This window comes from Centrocercus urophasianus, unplaced genomic scaffold, assembly GCF_019232065.1.
Source record: "Centrocercus urophasianus isolate 14NV4802_14NV808 unplaced genomic scaffold, USGS_Curo_1.0 seq_14, whole genome shotgun sequence".
Classification (NCBI taxonomy): domain Eukaryota; kingdom Metazoa; phylum Chordata; class Aves; order Galliformes; family Phasianidae; genus Centrocercus; species Centrocercus urophasianus.
In genome coordinates this window covers 25,649,416-25,669,740 of record NW_024884586.1, presented here as the reverse complement: position 1 = coordinate 25,669,740, position 20,325 = coordinate 25,649,416, and the positions used below count along the sequence as shown (strand labels likewise).

Genomic DNA, 20,325 nt, shown 5'->3' with positions numbered 1-20,325 from the left:
TGTCTGTATCTTTTTGGTTCAGATAGCATAATCTTTACAGCTGTGATAGAAGCAGTAACCTTGTAGCTAGGATGCAGATGTAACTGTGTGATAACTGACCAACTGATACAGTAATGTACCACATGTACATAGCTCTTTTCAAGTGGCAAACTAAAATGCTTTTTGGTTTGTAGATAGTTTGGGATATAAGTTTCTTATTCAGATAAGAGCAAAACATTTCAGTATCCTCAGACGTGGGAGGAGGACAGTAGGGGTTCACTTGTGTGACAGTAGCTCTTTGTCAGCAAATATTGTAAGCAACTGTTGCAGTAGTTAAACAAGTCAAATTGCCCATACTAACTGCTTTAACCTAGATTGTCCCAAACATTCTGTTGTCTCATTTATCATTTTATGTACCAAGTCTGAATTCTAAAGAGAAAGTTGTTGCTTTATAAAAATGTAATGACAGAAAATGTGCCAGGAAAGAAAGAACTCTTTAAAAAGTAAGTATTAAAAAAACAGTGCAGGACTATTTTTTTTTTTATTATTTGCTCTTTGATTTTTGAAATTTTTATATGAAGACATAAAAGAGAAGAATACGCTCAGTTTACCTCTCTGATTTCTTCAACTTTTATTTACTTATTTTCAAGGGAAAACAAAGTAGTTTGGTGTTATTGAAGTGTTTTATTCAGCAGCGAAATGCTGTTCTGAGTTTCTTCACTGAAACTGTAACGTTTACAACCGGATACAAGCTAGGAATAATTACTAGATGGAAGCTGTTGCAGAAATGTGTATCTGTGAAACAACAAAATGTTTCTCATGAAGAGGATAAACCTGAAGAATAGGTTGGTTTTGATGTTTTGTTTCTTCCTTTTCAGGTGTTGTCTTCTTCCTACTATTAAGGCATACTTCAGCACTTTAAGCTAATTAATGCTGGTAAATTTTTTAAGCTTCTATCTTGAGAAGATTTATTTTATTCTCTCTTAAATCTTGGTCTGAAGGAGTGTGAACAAATCATGCAGTTACTTCTTACTGAAACAGAACATGGTTTGACACTGCGTGCTTGAAATCTTTCTCAATTTAAGAAAAAAATATTGTTAGATCAAGTGTATGAAATGATGACCTAGAGTTTTCCTCCTGAAACTTCAGCCAAAGGTGTGAAACTGATATTTTTTGCTGGTGACGACTGGCTATGAAATGGAATGGAAAATGAACATATAAGGAAAAACAGATTATGCTAAAGCTTCCTGTCTTGTTTTCCTTTCATCTCAACTGGATAAGGTTGTAATGATGTTACTGCAGGTCTTGGATTAGAAAGAAAAGTGTTACAAGTCTGAACCTTGCAAACAGAAGTGATATATGATACAAGTGCACTGTTCCATTAAGCACTGAGAAAAACTGTGATATATTGGGCTCTAATCCCGAACTCTCCAGCTCTGGTTCCCTTTCACCACTCAGTATCTTGCTTTAGAGTCCTACGTGGGCTTCAGAGAAGACAGCTAAGAAATGCTGCTCTTGATTTTGTTTTATTTTCTCTGTGTCAATGAAGTGTTTGGTAACTTGCATGGAAGTGTGCAATAATGTTTATATTGTATGCTGCAGTGCAGTTTGACTGAATAACTTAGTACTTCCCTGTAAAGAAGGATAAGTCTGTCTCTGGTAAGTCTGTGGTGTTTGCAACATAACAATGCTGAGAATGATCAATCTAGCCATGTTTTCTTTGATGCTAGTTCACATCACTGTGCGCACATATGCTCCAGCTCTTACTGAACTTTATATTCTTAAGTTCACACTGAGCATCCTTCTTGTGAATTCATAATCATTGTTAGTACTCAGTTTTTGTACTGTTTTTACATCAATAGTTCCACAGTTTAATTATGAACTGTGCACAAAGGTAGAGTTTCTATTTTTTATTAACTTAACTTGATGCCTTGTAGCTACTGTGAGAAACTTTGAGAAAACTGTTCTTCCTTTTTGATCATCATTCAATTATTTAAGCTAGGACTCGCAGCCCTCCTCTGTCTTGACTCTCTTCACACCCATTAAGTGTTTAATGTCTCTGTGTCCCATAACAAACGTAGCTTTAGTGGATGTTGTCCAATAACATGTTCAGAATTTCTTTTCTGAATAGTTACATCTGAATACAAGTACAGCTGTCATACAGCTATTACTAATTCAAAAAATGCAATTTTTAATTGTAATTCTTTTAAAAATGAATGCATTTTTTTGAATAATTTTATGCTGGTCTTTTTTAATAAACACATACTCTTGTGTGTTTGCAAAGTAGATAGCTAATTACTGGGTTCTCTAGCTACTGCTGTAAGGATTTGATATGTCTAAGATTTTCAACAAACAGTGAAATTTTATTTCATGTAGTATAACATCATAAAGAAACAAATAAAAAAAGATATCAAGCTATTAGTACTATTACTACTTAAAGCTCAAGATCATTCTGTTGAATTCATAAAGTAAAAAAATAAATTTCAAAGTAGTTCTAAGGCATTGAGAAAAGCAGTAATACATTTAAAGCAAGTGATGTGCACTAAGGACTGCAGACATATTTTATTGCTTCCTGCACCATTTAATTGGCTTTTTCCTTGAGTATTTATGGATGTCTATAACAGTATAATTACAAGGTAGCCTTCATAGAATGGATAGCAGATGAGACACAACTCACATTGATTTTTGCCTAGAAACTCTGCAGCTGGGAAAAGCACATTAACAAAGAATTTTAGAATAATAGAATATATTAATACTGTGTATGGGAGAACAAAAATCAAGAAAATGCTGTACTACACATACAATATAAGTTTAGATAGAGAATAGGATCTTTCCCTTCGGAATGGAATCTGAATCTGTAGTATGTAGAAGCTGGGAACAAAAACGAAAAATGAGAAGGTAATAACCAAACAAAAATGTTTAAAAAGGTAAGTATAAATACAAAAAAAAAAAAGATGTATAGTAATACTTGTAATAATAAAGTTCATACCAGCTAAAAATAATTTGATTTGATAGATGCTGAAATTCCAGTTGTTAGTCCTGGTGTTTGGAAATTTTTCAGTTACTTCATGTGAATTTGAGTGTGAATGGAGAGAAATAGGAGAATGAGTAGTTTGGTAGAGATTTGGGTGGATTTTGCTTTTCCTTTATTTAATCCTCTCTCTTTAGAGTGCCTGCAGTTTTTAGAGTAGTCAGTACACCAAAAGTAATTGTGACTGAAATGTTAAGATATACAATGTATTTGATCAGAAGAAAATGCTGACTGACAGAAAGATGGCAGTTAGTTTAATTGCATTATTTCCAAGTATAGGTACATAAATTGCATTTATTTAGAGCTCATTTGAGTTTTTACTGTAAGCTTATATAACCATTACTTAAGTTGAAATTTGTAAATTCTCTGCTCAGTGTATGATGAATTGTATGACATTGTATAATTGGTCATTTCTTAAGTGTTAGACTCTGAGTCTTCCATACTTATGTAGTGTTAAAATATAGACTATTGGTTAGGGTAAAAATTTAATATAATATAAAGCTCATATGAAAAGACAGATGACTTGTTCACTGTTTCTCATTATAATAGTAAATTGAAGTATTGATTTTTGTAATGGAATTTATAGATCTGATATAAATCTAATACTTAGTAACCACATGGGATCATAGCTACATAGAATGGTAGTGGGACAGGGACTGCAAGGCAAATGGGATTCTGTCTTCTCAGTAGTTCAAAGTTTAGTAAGCTAGATGCAAGGCGCTGCATGCAGAAGCTGATGATATTGAAGCTGATCCTAGTTAGCGCTCTGTTCTATGACTGGAACAATGAAATATTCTGTGCTTCCCTTAGTTTTGAAGGTCATACTATTCTGGAGTGGAACAGATTCAGAGGGAATACGACTGTTCACCAGCTTCCTCTAGTTCAACAGGAACATCATAAAGCTAAGCAAAGACAGGCCAGAGTGCGTAAGACTGTTGCAGATGCCAACAGATATCTTCTATTCAATATTAGATTTGGAGATATCTATTTAGTCAACTCTGCTTTTAGTGTTAAGTGCATTATGTAAGAACTGGGATGATGGCACCTGCAAAACAGTCAGTTAGAAAGGGAAGTTTCTATCAAAATAAAACTAAAATTTCTTTATCCTTGTTTCTGTAAATATTGCCCAATGTAGTAAGCTTGGTCATAAGTTTCTTGATCATCTTTTTCAAATCTTCTTAGTTATAAGTGTGGCAAGATTCTAACAACATCATGCTGTTAGGGAAGTTAGACTTTATTTTAACCTTTCCAGATCAATTAATTTTCCACATAAGGAAATTCCAGAGTAAAGTCTGATTTATTAAATTTGATACTTTAAACTTATTTTGTTACAATTTTTTTTCTGTGTATTCTGCAACTATTGGTTGTAGATAGTTTTTTCTTGCATGTCTCTGTACCTCAGTGTAAAATAAGTGAGTTGAAGGTAGTTTTCTTTAGATTAAGTGTTGAAACAGGCATAAGAAACTGAACTTGATTTCTGCAGCAAGTGTACTACTGATCCTAGTTTTCTGTGGATACATAATGTAAGTAGCTTCATTTCAGAAATCCAATTTTCAAGTAACTTGAATGTTATTTTGATTTGGCCTTGTCTGATTCTTCTAGTGCATGTTTGGAAGAAACAAAAACCATTTTCAATTTGAAGCATGCTTCCAGAAAGTTTCCTGTAAGACATGTACAGCACTAGTATGGACTGGAAAAACAAAACTCCATGAGATGAGCAAATGTCATGAGACAAGAAAGCTGTACTGTCAGATTTCACTTTGAAGGGTGTGCATTTCTTCAGGGGTGACTGTATTTATAGATCATAATTTCAAATGTATGCTTTTAGAAAACCCTTGGGAATTTGTTGCATTTTTTTCACCTCTTAGCAATCATTCCCATTATCAAATTTTCCTGAGTAGGTGCTGGTCAGCACCTCATTTCTTACCACAGAGAAGCTATTATTTAGTCAGAAGGATTAAGTACGGGGCAATAATGAGCAGTTCATCCATTTTAAAATAAATCTTTCTAATTGCAATGAGCAATGATTATATAGCAACAATAGTAGGAACAAATCTGCAGGGTATTACAGTGCCAACTGTGCTTGTTGCTTATTTTCTTTATGTTCTAACACATGATTAGTCATGCAATGGAATAAATGTTGCTTATTTTTTGCAGTATTTCTGCATACCCAGATTCTTACTTTTCTTAACTTTTCTCTCCCTTTCTCCCTTTTTTCCATTTTAATTCTCCTAGGTTGAGGTGCTTATCCACCGGATCACCAGATACTCCCATAGATTAGGGGTTTTTTTGTGTTAATGTACAACTAGATTTTTTCTCTCCTAGTGCATGACTATTTCTAGAGATAAATCTTATTAAATTTAATTGCAGCACTACTAGTGTCCCCTGTCAAAACCACCTACCAGGACAGCAGGTAATTCTAGTGTTCTCTATCTGTCAGATCAATGGTCACAGCATGGTTCTGAGCTATAAGGGCATATCTGATAAAAATTGGAATTACTGAATGTCCTAGCTGTATAATTTTTGCCGTACAGATTGTAGAATAGTAAAACTAATCCAAATTCTTCATATTTCATACCTGTTCTTTTTCTTCTTTTTTCTTTTGAAATCTTTAATCTGCTTCAAAATATTTTTAGTTTTAACCTTTGAATGTTAATGAAATCATGATCTGAGGAATACTATTTTATTTTCGTTCCACCTGATTTTGATTTGACTATCAATGCATTACCGATACACACAGATTACAAAAGATTACTCAAAGACTAATATTGCAGATGACTTTGAGTCTGTTGAACAAGAATTGGAGTAACAGTTTGGATGCTAAATATTTAATTTTTTTGTTTCTGCTCTCACCCTTACAGTGAAATCCTGTTAATAGAAGTGTATGCAATATTTATATCTCAAGTAATTTAAAATACTATGCAGAGCAACTCAACGCTATCTGCTCATAAAATCTTCAAGTACAATCTCTTCTTCTCTTGCAGTTTAAATGTCATTTTAAGACTTCCAAGCTTAAGATATAAGAAAGGATTAACATTTTGTTTTAGTGGAGTAAACACATACATATTCTGTGAGATTTCTGGTTTTTTGGGTTTTTTTTTTGTTTTGGTTTTGTTTGTTGTTTTTTTTGTTGTTGTTTGTGGGTTTGGTTTTTTTGGAGGGTCATTTAATAGACTTCATTTAAATAACTGACTTCAATTAAAATAATATCTGATAACTTGGCATTGCAGTTTTTGGCCCACTTGTTTTCCTTCCTGTTTGACCTCTCTGTCTCTTTTATGGAAGTAACTATGTAGGATCTCAGAAGTCATTGGACAGTTTATTCCAAAACATGAAGGTTGTCAAGTTATCTAAGCAAACATAATTGGAAAACTATTTCCTAATACAGTACATTTTATGAGATACTGAGAATGAACTAGAACTTTAGTTTGCCCCTCAGGACACTGAAACATTGTTTTCAGGATGGTGAGGTAATTTCTACTGTACTCACTGCATGCAGATGCACATCTGTTAGATTGTGTAGGAATTATGCCAAACGCCATTTATTAAGAGAAATACATTTGTGATACAATCTTCAACTAGTTATCTGTGACTGTTTTTTGTTGAAATGACTAGAATGTGATAAATATCTCAAGCCTCCTATGTAAATATACACCATAGTGAGTAACTTCAGCCTTGATTTACAAATTGGGTTGAAGTGAGATTTTCTGAAGCGAGCATGAGTGCTTACAAACTGCTTAAAGTATCTTCTTCAGTAATGGTTGATTATTATACTACCTTCATTTTAAAGAAAAGAGAGAGAATATTGGAAATGTAGGAATTGCAGAAGAATACAGAAGGGTTCTTCCTGGCTACAAGCAAAGTCTGCCACTCTTCCCACTGTCAACTGCAACCATTTGCAGAACTGTGCCAAAATGGAGAACAATTCCTTTGGTGTTAATACCTTAAGCTATGTTGCTGTCATATATGAAGAATACATTAAAAAAGCCATTAATTTATTACTATCTTGCTTCTACTTCCCTAGCTTTGAAAAATTTGATAGGAATGAAAAATGAGAGGCTGACTTTTGAGATGTTCTGAGGAGGGGGGTTAAAATGATTGAATAGGCATTAAAACAATTTATAAGGACATGGATTTACATTGTTCTGTGAAAAGTAAAGAATGGATAACCAGGTATAAAACTAAAAGAAGGGGCATTACTTAGAGGAATCTGTTTGTTATTAATGCCCTTTTTCGTAAGTTTGAAAAATGTGCAGGCATTCACTTAGAATATGTCTTCTTGTCTTACACAACATAAAATATTTGTTATCGTATAGATATTAAAAACCAAAGCAATTTTTTTATTTTATTTTTTTTCTTCGAAGACACAACTAAACCGTCATGTCTAATCTTTCTTCTTGGAGAAGTATCACATACATTTACATAATAGTCTATTTTGAGATTAATTCATTTTTAATGCTATTCTTTAAATTTATGTTTTTTTATTCAGCAGACAAAGGGAACTTGCACGTAGAAGGAAAAAATATTACTTAAATTATAGTGTGAAAGATAAACAGCTAAGTAGCTGTTTATTTTAGAAGAGATAGGCAAGGTAGGAGGAGAGGGAGAGTTTCCCTCTATTCTTTTAATATCCCGTATTGTTCAGATAACTGATATGGAATCTCTTCCTCTTTCCCACATTCTCTTTTGACCAAAACTTCTTCCCCGGGGAAAAAAAAAAAAAAAACCTCATAAACCTCATTTTTTTCAGAAACAAAATGAAGAAATCAGCTTATCAAAACTATATGCAATACTACAAAAATCTTAGTGAGACTAGGTATTTTCTGCTGTGAGCAAATCTTTTTTTCTTTACCTGAAATTCATTCTGGAGGAAGCAGTGTGTGTATTTAGTATCACTGTCTCCTCAGAGCACCTCCTTGCCTTAGATAGCTGAGGTATGAGAACCATGGCAGGTCTCAAGTTTGCAGGAAGTTGTACGACCACAGTGGTAAGTTCTATAATGAGGAATTTAATCTCCATATTAAATCAGTATGTTATTGAAATTACTGTGTGAAAATATAAAATACTATAAATTTTTGTATTCAAACTCAAAGCTGAAATTGATAATAAAGCTCACAACTAGCATGTGAAGCAAACTATTAATAACTTTCCTGAAATCCATGTCATAAGGTGATATCATATATCTGGTTCATTATTTAACACATAAATATGTTGGAATGCACCAACTTACTTAATCCTCAGCTTCTGTCTCAATGTTGCAAAGCTACTTTAGAAAATTTGGGATGTGTTCTTTTCTTTGAGACTTCATACATTTAGAAGAAAGTGATATGTTGTGGGTTTCCTTAAGCATTTGAGGTTTTCCCTGAAGTTACTCTTGCTTTATTCTCTGAATATGAAAACTCAGACTGTGGGATGGGGAAGCAATTAGAGGCATAGAAAAGTCAGTGTTCTTTTGAAGATCAGAAACTCCAGATCATTGAACTAAGTGCTAGATATAGTTTACCAGAATTCTGTCTGTCAGAGTTTTAGTCAAGGAGCTTTTGCAAGTTCATGAAGCGGTTGCTTCCTGGGAGGCTGAGAGTGGGATTTGCTGAATTAGAGTGAATTGCACACACAGAACTCTGGGGGGAAAAGGCAACTTCTCATACGTAACTCTGGAGAACTGCAAAGTATGGAGGAATAATGATTTCTTTCACAGTCTATTTGTAACCTACTTTCTATTTTTGGGAATGGGCTTGTGAAAAAAATTTCTTTTAATTGTGCCAGTAATATTAACAGCTCATTTTATCTATTTCCTGATAAAATCTGGAGTCACCTTAGACTCTCCTGAGTGCATTTTATAGGACTTATTTTTTTTCTGTCATTAATTATTGACAACTATTTTTATACAAATTTCATTACTGGTTATTATATTACATTATTATAATACTATATATATATGTGCATATATAAATAAATATTATATATAAAATATATATTATTATATTTATATATTATTATATACTGCAACTCTACAGGATGAGACAGAACATTATATTGCTGGGTGGTTTTGGATTAAACTACACATATAGCCAGTAACTTCAGTAGATTCCTCTGTCTGTCAGTCTTACAAATGAAAGTGATCTTCATTTGCACTACTTTCTTTTTCTCAAGACCAAGAGACACAGAAGCAATAAAAAGTTGAACTACTTAAAAAATCTCTAAGAACAATTGTGCACTTGTGTAGTATCCAGCTATTAAATAAATATAACCATGCTGTAATGTGAACAGTTGCAACAATCACTAACTGCTTCAAGACTTTGTACATTAATTTATCCTCATTTATCCCCCATTTATCTGGCCTCGTCTGGAGTACTGCGTCCAGTTCTGGGCTCCCCAGTACAAAAAAGACAAGGATCTCTTGGAAAGAGCCCAGCAGAGGGCCACAAAGGTGGTGAAGGGCCTGGAGCATCTCTCCTATGAGGAAAGGCTGAGTGAACTGGGTCTGTTCAGCCTTGAGAAAAGAAGACTGAGAGGGGACCTGATCCAGGTCTATAAATATCTAAGGTGTGGGGGACAGAGTGGCGAGGACGGACTCTTTTCAGTGGTGAGTGGAGACAGGACAAGGGGAAACGGCCAGAAACTGCAGCACAGGAAGTTCTGCACAAATGTGCGCAAGAACTTCTTTACAGTGAGGTGACGGAGCACTGGAACAGGCTGCCCAGGGAGGTGGTGGAGTCTCCTTCTCTGGAGATGTTCAAGACCTGCCTGGATGCCTACCTGTGCGACCTGCTGTAGGGAATCTGCTTTGGCAGGGGGTTGGACTCGATGATCTCTGGAGATCCCTTCCAACCCCTACAGTTCTGTGATTCCGTGATCCCTGCAGTAGTTATTTCAGTCACTAAGGATTTTAGATACATGCTACAATATGATTGGAAATTTCGTGAGGCAAAAAAACCATTCGTCCTATGAGTACTAATTACTTAAAGAGTTTAAAAGTTATTTAGCATACGTAGTAATCCAAATTTAAAGACAATTCAAAACTGAACTCAGATATCCAGAATCAAGACTTCAAGCACAGGTGAAAAAAAAAAAAAAAAGAATTCTGGACTGCAGATGAAATGAATTTTAGACCATTAGTTTCATCTCCCTTAGCTTTCATTGTGAAAAGCTATATTGATTAGTTGCTTAAGATTCCAGCCACATGTTGTACAGAATTCTAACTTATGTCTGGATTTCAAATAAGTGTTTCAAAGTTCTTCAGATCTTTAAAGCAGTGACTTTCTTGGCTTCCTCACAGGGGGATTTAAAGTTAATTCTTTCTGCCTCTTATTTTCTAATTTGCTTTTGAAAAATAATTTCACTTAAAGGCATCCCTCTTAAATTTCACCTGTCTTTGAAACAACGCTGTGATGTATTTTTGTGATGCAAAATAGTAGCGTCTTTAGTTTCGGAAGTAATGCTCTTTCTGGCTCTTTGCTTTTTGATTATTTGTTAATCTAGTGCTGTGTTTTCATCTGCATGTTCGGTTTTTTTTTCTATTTGTTTTGTTGTGTTTTTTGTTTGTTTGTTTGTTTTAAGTAAAATAGCCCTTAATTTGTTCCATCATTAATTGCTGTAAGTTGACTTCTCAGACATTTTCTTAATTTACTAATAAATGTATGTTCCCTTCAATTAAATGTATAAATAAATCTATTTTACTGAATCTAATAATATCTAATAAGAGTTCTTTGTGCACGTTACAACTTGATATTTTGAAGGATTAATGTTCTGCTAGAAAAAAAATCAAGCACAGAATGAAAAATCACTAAAATCAAAACATGATTTTAGTACAGTCTTTTATTAAGGTAGATAAAGATTGTGACAAATTCAGTAAATATGTCTGCATGTCTTGTCTGGAAGAATGTAATTGCTTCCAATTTTTTCCTTCTTATATTTGCAATTTAAGGCATACTCTGTGGCTTCTCTGCAAGGCAGCCAGTGAGCATTGCTCTTCCAGATGCCAGGGAGTCTGAGAATCTGGAGCGTCTTTAATGACTGTCTTTGATGACTGCCACACTACTGTCAACCTGTTATGGGATAAATGAAGATTTTTAAAGCATATTTGGTAGTCTTTTGGGTAGCTGCTTTTAGAATGTTCTAGAAATTCCATTCTTTTCCTTAAATGCCTAGATAAAGAAGGTATAATGCAACTAGGTCTGTTTCATTGCACACAGTAACTACAAGTGAGAGACCTAAAGGGAGAACTGCTAGTATTCCAGGAGTGTCACAGCTCCTGACTTCAGGCTGTGTTTCTATTTAAAGCAATGACTGAGATGCTCAAGAGTGCTGTAAATTTTTCTGTACGACAAAGCCTCTTCAAGGCTGACTGTATGGATGATATAGAACCAGTCATCTAGTCAAGTTTTCATTTTTGTTTTTAAACTGTTTCTTTCTAAGAGGAATTGTTGAGAGTAGCTGAAGAATAGGCTTTCACTGAAAAGTTGAAGGAAAAGCTGTTCATTGTTGAAAGGGCTATGTAGAGAAATGTAAATAATTAGATTATTCAAATAGTAAATATGTATTAACTGAGCAATCTACGGAGTTTTTACATCCTGCGTCTCACCATCAAGTCTGTAAAATCTGATATTTCTACTTGAAATAGTAAATGACCTCTGTTTTCAAAAGCACTAGAAAGTATATCATGTAGAATTCTTCAGAGCAGTTGGTTGAAATCAAGTTTAAGCTCAAAGTAAGCCTCATAATCAATTATCCGTGAGATTCTGAAGGAAAAAAAAAACCATTTCATCACACATAAGTAATTGTTTTGTCTAGTTCTTCCAATTTTTGAATGTTTTGTTTTGCAGTACTGCTAGCATTAATCCTATATGTGCCTTACATATTGTATGCACAGTTTTTTCTTTTAACAAGTGGGTAATTCAGCAGTAGAATATTGCCTGATCTCTTTAGAAAGATAATACCGCAGGGATGCTAAAATTAAGGCCACTCTTAGATAGCTTTCTTCTGTCAGCCTTGTGTAGAAGATAAGTGGAACTGAGCCCAGTGAATTCAGTCTGCCAAAATTAACACAGGTGTTGACAAAAAGATGTGAGTAAATATCAAAAAGGATTAATTTAGAAAGCTAGTGACCACAGTTTGTGTTGTGCTCATGTAATACTGTTTGTTTTCTACTTCATGGTCTTGAAAACTTGCAGTAAAAGCAGAATCTGTCTGTACAGTGTAAGTACAGGTATGGTGCCTGTCATCTCTGTTTTGTTTAATTGTTAGGCTTTGCTTTTTGCAGCTCAATTGAGCTGTTTTTCTTGCAGAAAAATATTCCAGTACAGCCTGAAGTCAATGAACCCCTTATGGTAACTTTTTTCTTTAAGTCAGAGTGGTCCAATTGAACATACAGACCATTGAGAAATCAACTGATATTTAATACTTATCTCACTTCTAGTTTTTGCATTTTGATAGCTCTTATCTAATTTTGCTACTACCTTTCTGGTATACTACACTGATTTCCTCTCTTTAAGATCTGACAATGTTTTCGGCTGTTGACTAAGAGACTTCTGTTCTATATATAATATATATAAATATACATATAATATATATATATATAAAATGATAATTATATTCTCATGAATAGTCCAGTCAATATACTGAATCCAGCCGTGTTTTCTAGTCTGAAGTAATTCCATATAAACAGTTATCTGTTATGTGAAATGTTAATATCTAATTATTTTTTAACCTACTGGATTTTTCATGAAAGTGAATTTCTTTCTAAAAACAAGTTCTCATGAAGATTCTTGGGCTTTTACATCCACAGTCTCAATTTAAAAGAATACTTCTGAGATATTAAAAAGATTTTTTCATATTAATATGAATTTGCTATTCCATTCTAAAGTACCTTTAACATCAAGTCACTGACCTGTGCAATAGTAAACTTTCATCCTGAAAAACAATGTCAGCTTTTTTAATTCTGTGGAATGTTGATCACTACATCAACATTTACAGCATATATGTCCTCTGAGTACAAAAGTTTATGCAGTATATACCTTCAGATTTGTCTTGTTAGTTTTCCTGAGAATGTGGGTAACAGGAGTATACAAAAAGAGTTAATCTTACTATTTAAGACTTGATTACTTAAAAAGTCTTTGTTAACTGCCAACATTTGAAAGCCAAGAGAAAAGTGGGCATTCCCAATGCTACTCTTTATGGAGGATCATATAAAATGAACAGAAATATGTTTTATTCTGAAAAAATGAGTGACAGACCAATTTTAGTAGATTGTGCAGTACAGTGCTTCTAGAAATCATCTTTTCACTGGAAATAGAAATGTGTTTTGGAAATAACATAACTTGGCAACTTAACCTGTCATGAGCTGAAATGTACCTAATTTTGAGTTATATAACAGCTGTTTGGCATTGTGTCATCTTTCATAAGGAATATACTTTTCACTAAGTTATCTATGAAAGAGAATGCTTTCTACTGTCAGAATTAGCAATAGGTTTTTAATTTTGGCGGACCTTATAGAATTTTTATATATACATGGTTATATTATGGTTATATTATATTATATATATATATATGTTATTACAGAACCATTAACCTAACTGATACATTGAACTAAACAGAACGCTTCTGAAAAATTCAGCCCATTACTGTTGCATGTTTTTTCTTTTATGTGTTTAGTGACAAACAAAAAACCAGCTCAAGCAACTATTACAAAGGTCAAGCAATTTGAAGGGTCTACATCATTTGTTAGGAGAACACAGTGGATGCTTGAGCAGCTTCGCCAGGTCAACGGTATTGATCCTAATCAGGTAAGTTTGAACAGTTCTAGAAAAATGAAACTGAGGTCTTACAACTGATTTTTGGAACAAGCGTCTTTCATTATTCAAAAGGCAAATGGAAAGATAAGAGACAGGTTTAAGTGCAAATTCTCAAACAAGAAATTATTTGGTGGAGTACATAAAATAGATTTTAATGGGAAAGACAAGAAGAGGCCAAAGCTCGTAAGCAGATATCTTCTTTATTCCCTCTTGTCTCCCGTACTCTTTTCCCTGCTCTGTCTTTTCTTTTAAAGAGAAAAATAAGAGCTGTGTTTGTCTTGTCTTCAACTATAAGCCTCTTGGGTTCCATTTTGGCATGCAGCTGTGTTGTAAGGGCAGTAAGTAGAAACAAAGAAAGGAGGGGTTACTGAGGTTCAAGTTTCTGGAAATACTGTGAACCTTTTCCCAGGACAGTCCACTCCTCAGATTCCTACACCCTGATTATCCACAAAAGGCTGTAGTGTACCTTTGCTGCCAGTGTCACATGACCACTGATTTAAAACAAAAATCAATCAAACAAACAAAAAACCCACTCAGTAGTTTTGGAATTGTTTCCAGAATTTTTGCCTACGTGTTTTTTTTAATGTGGAATATGCAGTCTGACTTGAATTCTTGGGGAAAAATTGTACTAACGTGTTTATAAATGCAAATCGTCAGTAGTCAAACAGCAAAATTAGAAGGTAGCAATGTGACTAATATTGTGTGATAACAAAATTATTTACTGCATTCATTGTACAGCAGAATGTTCATGGTTAACTGCACTTGGTTTCTTCAGGGTTGTGTTCTGATCAAACAAATAAGCATCTTAGTGGTGCACCAAATTTAGTACAGTCCTGCTAACAAATATTAAGTTCTTGGGCCACTGCTAAGTGAAAAGCAGGAAGCAGAATTTTATTTGGATAAGAGGGATGGTGAAAATGAGAATAACGACATAGATATGGATATAGATATAGATATTTCACATAATCTACAAAAGAACTCTATAAATAGCATCTGGAGATACATTCAGTGTCAAAGTCCTATCAAGTTCTTCAGCTTAGACATTCCTTTCAGACTTACTATTCTATAGTTCAGTGTCATTGATTAAAAATAATATTTACTGGATTCGTTTACAAAAGGATTTTTAGCAAATATTGCTAAGCGTATAGCATCACAGCTTTCGTAGAATCCATCAATTTTGGCAGCCGTTGCAAGGCACAGAGCTGGAGGTTACTTGGTTCTGAAAGTGATCTTTTGTTCTTGTTATCCTGAGATCTATACAACACTATGATAATAAATTAAATACAATGACTAGTGCTTTCTGTTTCTTTCTTTGGGTAAATATAGAGACCAGAACCATATTTACTGTAATGCAGCATGAGAATATATTTTAGACTGAATGGCCAAACATATTTAAACAAAAATCCTTGTGTTAATATAGAAGGTAAAAGTAGCTACATACCTGTAGTTAAGAAGAATTTCTTAACAGATTCCAACTTCTAGTAATTTGATCTAAAATATTCTTGTCTTCAGGTATTTCTTTTCTTAGCTGAATATTCCTCATTAAAAATACAAAAGAAAATAATTCCCGCATGTGTTTTTATCAGAAATATACAGGAGAAAAAATAATGCTGGGGTGATATGAAATTACATGATTTTCATGTGGTTTTTTTGTTTGTTTGTTTGTTTTTTCCAACATAATTGCTTTTTAATTTTTTTTTCCAAAATCATTTTGGAAATCTTTTTTTCAAATCATTCATGAAACTGGAATAACAGTTGCGTATTCTTTCTTCTAGGATTCGCCAGAATTTGATTTAGTATTTGAAAATGCTTTTGACCAATGGGTAGCAAGCACTGCTTCAGAAAAATGCACATTCTTTCAGATTCTTCATCACACATGTCAGCGATATCTTACAGACAAGAAGCCAGAATTTATCAACTGCCAGTCTAAAATTATTGGAGGTAAGTCAATTGAAACTGGAGTATTCTGAGCATGTGGACATGAAACAATGGTTTGCATGTGACTTATTCTGTGCTTAAATGTGCTTATTTATACTTTGATATCATGAGTCTGAATATGCTAATCTAACAGTAATGAAATTGTAGGTTTCACCATCAAACATCTCTTCAAATTCTTCCAATGTCTTTGTTTCTCAAATATTTAGTTTAAGAGGTAGTATTCACTACTCATCTTCTGAGAGTACCTTCTTTCTACCCACAGCAGCAGAGGACTTCTCTACAGTATAAATTTATACAAGCGTGCCCCAAAGTGTTTATTACTAAATTTCTTATATGGATTTTGAAATTTCATAGAATATCCTGAGTTGGAAAGGACCCATAAGCTGAGGTCAACTCCTTTAATTTGATTTTGGCAGAAATCCGTGAAGGTTTTTGTTACATTTCACAATGAATCCTAGAGGGGACATCAGGTTAGAAAAAAAAAAAAAAAAAAAAAAAAGCTTCCTTTCTTTCTTCCTATTTCACTAATCTTCCCATCATTTTCAAAAGCTTTTGGTTTACATTATATTTAAAACTTCAAAATGTGTGTATCTAGTGGAAACATTCTTCCCGCACTGAGTAAAAATAAACAAATGACTGTGATATTGAGTATAGTGATAATGTGATCAAGTGAAACTTTGGGTTAATTCTAATTCCTAGAATAAAGAGCATATTCAAATTTGGAAAGACTGTAAGTATAAGATTCCTCCCAGTGTTATCTTGTATTAAATATTACAAGTTCCTCTCTCGAGGGAAGAGACCTATCTGTGCCTTACATGAGGTTTCTAGATAATGCTTTGTAGAAGAAAAGAAAGGCAGGAGGAGAGTTGTCTTTTTTATTATTATTATTACTTATTATAGTAGGAAATGCTTTTCAATTCTGTATGTTTCTAATGTGCTGGTAGTGACACTGGAATGCATCTAATCTGAGGTATTGTTGTGTTACACAAATTGTTAGTAACAAAACTAAACAAAAACAAACCTGAATTCTGAGCCTGTAATGATAAACAATTGCTGCCACCTTCAGACACACACTAGAACTGCAAAAGGAAGGAAGACGAGTGGAAGCAAGGTGGTGATCTTGAAATTTTTTTTTTTTGTTCGCTTTTTTAAAGCTTTGTCCTATAGTCTGTACTTATTCTGTCAAATCAATTAAAATATCCTTAGAACCCAAATAAATTATATCTTCACCTGTGTAACCTTTTCTCTAGGACAACTGACAAAAATTATTAGTGGATCACTCTTCTCTAAGAATATATTGCCAGTGTGAAACGGTAATGAGTTTCTTTTTTTGTAAGCTATTGACTCAGCTTCAGATATCAAGGAATAGGAATTCATGATGTTTTCATTAATTCTTTGGGTTTAATTATGAGGATGAAATTTCTACATGAAAAAAGACAATTTGAATTCAGTTTTTCTGTCCTATTTCAGAAAGCCAGTTGGAGACTGGAAGTTTCAGAATGTAGATTTCACAGAAGTTTTGCAGTTTGTTAGTAACTGTCAGCTTTAATGCAAAATACTTTGTTGGTGTTATCTGGATACCTTTATGCATTAGAAGAGATGCTCATGAGTGGTATATGGTGGAATAAGTCATTTGAAACCAAGTAAATGTGTATTGGTTTCTTTCTTACTGTTCAAGCTGAATGAATGACTTTAGAAGACACGTGAAATTAAGAATTAGGATGGGAAGGCCCCTTTTCTTTCAAATATCTGATAATTACTGCTTTCATTTCTTAACTGATAGTCACTTAAAAACTGTGTTCTTGAGCATGTGACCCTTACAGACTTGCACATGTAAATTTATTCTATTACTCTGAATTAAAGTGAAAGTACTGTGATAAAATTTATCTATGTATTAAAAAAAATCTATCACTTGTTTTTGATAGTATTTTTTTATTTTGAAATAACTGAGCCAGAATGTAATTCTGTGTTTTTCATCTAATAAATAATAGTAAATTTTCTGGTCAGTAGACTTTTATTTGTATTAGTTTAAATTGAAAATACTAACTTGGATTTGTCCTGATTTATATGAATATATTCGAGTATAAAACTAAGTTTAAATTTCTCAGTTTGGGAAAGAGTAAGAAAAAGAGTAATAAGGAATTGATTCAAGTTAAGAATTCCTTTCTTTGTATCTGATCCTCAATGTGGTAACATCCTGTCCCAGCATCGATGCCAGTGTTTAAAAACATCAACAGAAGTACACTGGAAACATAGAAGGTAATTTTTTTAAGAAATGCATCAATGATCTGTCAATTTTACTTTTCATATTTGTGCAATGTATTTTCTAGTTTTTAACTGTTGATTTCTGATTTCTGTATTTTTCTAATTTCTGCAACTTTTGCTAAACTTTTCATTTCAGCAGAGAAAGGTGGGGCATCTGAACTATATGATGATATTGAACCTTAGAAGATAACAAAGTTTCTGAATTGTAACTGTTGAAAAATTATAAACAGTATCTGATCCTTTTAAATTTAACATTTATTTTAATAAGTAAGATTAAGACAGAGACTGAGGTTAGAAAAGAAAAAATAGCTTTGGCAAATCATTTAATGTGGTGCTTATGTAAAAATACTGAAAGGATTAATAAAATACTGATTAATTTCATCTGTAAGTAATAATGTACAAGGTTTGGAAGCACTTGTTCTGCTGGTCAAGAAAAGTAATAAGTATTGAGCCCTAGGAGAAGGCTTCATTATGTGTATTCATTCCAGTTTACCTACTGTTGCAGTAAGGCCCCTTGAGAAGGCAGTAATGCATACTGGTAGATAAAGCAATAGTCAAAGCACTAGCCTGATCCACTGTGACAGTTCTGTTTTCTTACTTGCACTTTTTCTTTCCTTGGTCAATAAAATACAGTTCGTCTACTGAACTGCTATATAGCACTAGTAGTGCATTCCATCACTTCTGAGGCCTATGCTTATTTGTATTTTGCGTGTCTATGTCTCTGCTTTTGTTTTGCTTTTGTGTTTTTTCCTAAGAAACTGCATTTAAATTTAAATTATTTTCTGTTGTTGCTTGCAAGTTTCTATATTGTTGGTTGGAGTTTGTTTGTTTTTTTAATTAAAGTTCCACCTGAAAAATACTTCTGCGGAAGAAAATGAGCAGCTTATACAAGTAGAATTGACAGAGAAATCAGTTTCTGAATGTCAATCACAATAGAAATCTACAACAATAATCTTGTGTGGTTCCACTGCTGCAATTCAGTGAACACGAGATATCATATACTCCAGCTGTAAAATGTTGCTATATTTCAAATGAAGTATAACTGCACAGACTCACAAACTAATGGTGCTATTGATAAGAACTTTGTAACATTATTGCAGTATTCCTGGGAGTTGATATTTGCTGTATATGCCTAAGGAAAATTGCTGAAGAGAAATTAATTTGATGGCCATTTCAGAATACTCATTTTGCTATGACGGTAATTCTCCTAGGATACAATTTGTTGATTTTATGTCTTTGTCTTCAAAGTATATAAACTCACTCATAAAATTCAAAACAGATTGCCTTTGCATAACCCTCACTCGGTGTAGACTTAATGCATTGTATTTCTTCTGTGCAGCTGATGGAACCTGACATCTTGAGTGAGAGGAGGTTTGATAGGGAGGCATCACTGCTTTGATTTCCAGGGGCAGAGACTGATGAAATCTGAAATAACAATTCCTAAAAATACTTAGCTTTCCTATTTTTGAAGGTGTGAATGAGCAGTTGGTCCAAAATACTGTAAGACCATTTATAACTATTAATCCTGGTAAATCTTGTACTGCTATCAGACTATGAACTAATCTAGTAAAGTCATTGGTCTAATCTCTTTATTCCTTCTGAAATGTTTCTTCATTGAAAAGATACGTAATTGATGAATTTACACAGCATTTTCCATATCCTCTCTACTGCCAGACCACTGACAAGATATAACATCAAAAGACTTCTTTGATTCTTTGGGAAGGCCTCAGTTTAAACATGTGCGTGCACTTATATAAACAGTGTCTTTTATCTCCATCTCCTCCCCTTCCCTCCCTCTAAAGAACTAATGTTAAAATAATGCTTTATAGCTAACTATGGATTTCAACAGGAATTTGGAGTCCTCTCAAGTGTTGACTTAAATTTGCACTTAGGGAAGTCATTGCCTTTCTGACTTGAAGGGTATCAATAATACCCTTCAGATTTCCCCTGCCACCCTGCAGGAATCATACAGATTCCTCTTAACACACCGTGAACTTCAACTCATTTTATTTTATTTTTTTTAAATTATATACTTTGGACATAATACTGAATTAGATGCATGTATGAAATGTGATTGGCTGTATCTAAAAATCTCTGCACTTCAAAATAGCACGCAATATTTATCTGTGTTTTTCTATTCAAAGCTACTTTGAACCATCACTGGCATTAAAGAGTAGTAAAAGATTTTTTTAAAAAAGTAAATAAAAGAAGTTACCTACCCCAAATCAAAACTGTGGAAACTAGTGTAATAATTCTTAATTTGAGGTTAACTCTTATTCTGATACTTACGCTACTTTCCCATGCAGAGTCGGATTTTTA

The 20,325-nt window shown here is 33.5% G+C and overlaps 1 protein-coding gene across 2 annotated transcripts in view; it reads left to right on the top strand.

The window, feature by feature from the left end:
- Positions 1 to 20,325, top strand: part of STXBP6 (syntaxin binding protein 6) — an 82,239-nt gene that overhangs the window by 50,887 nt on the left and 11,027 nt on the right. For both annotated transcript variants that reach the window (XM_042814009.1, XM_042814011.1), the window contains 2 exons: positions 13,664 to 13,794; positions 15,579 to 15,744. In XM_042814009.1, coding sequence (XP_042669943.1) covers positions 13,664 to 13,794; positions 15,579 to 15,744 — 297 coding nt within the window. The remainder of the gene's footprint in view (positions 1 to 13,663; positions 13,795 to 15,578; positions 15,745 to 20,325) is intronic.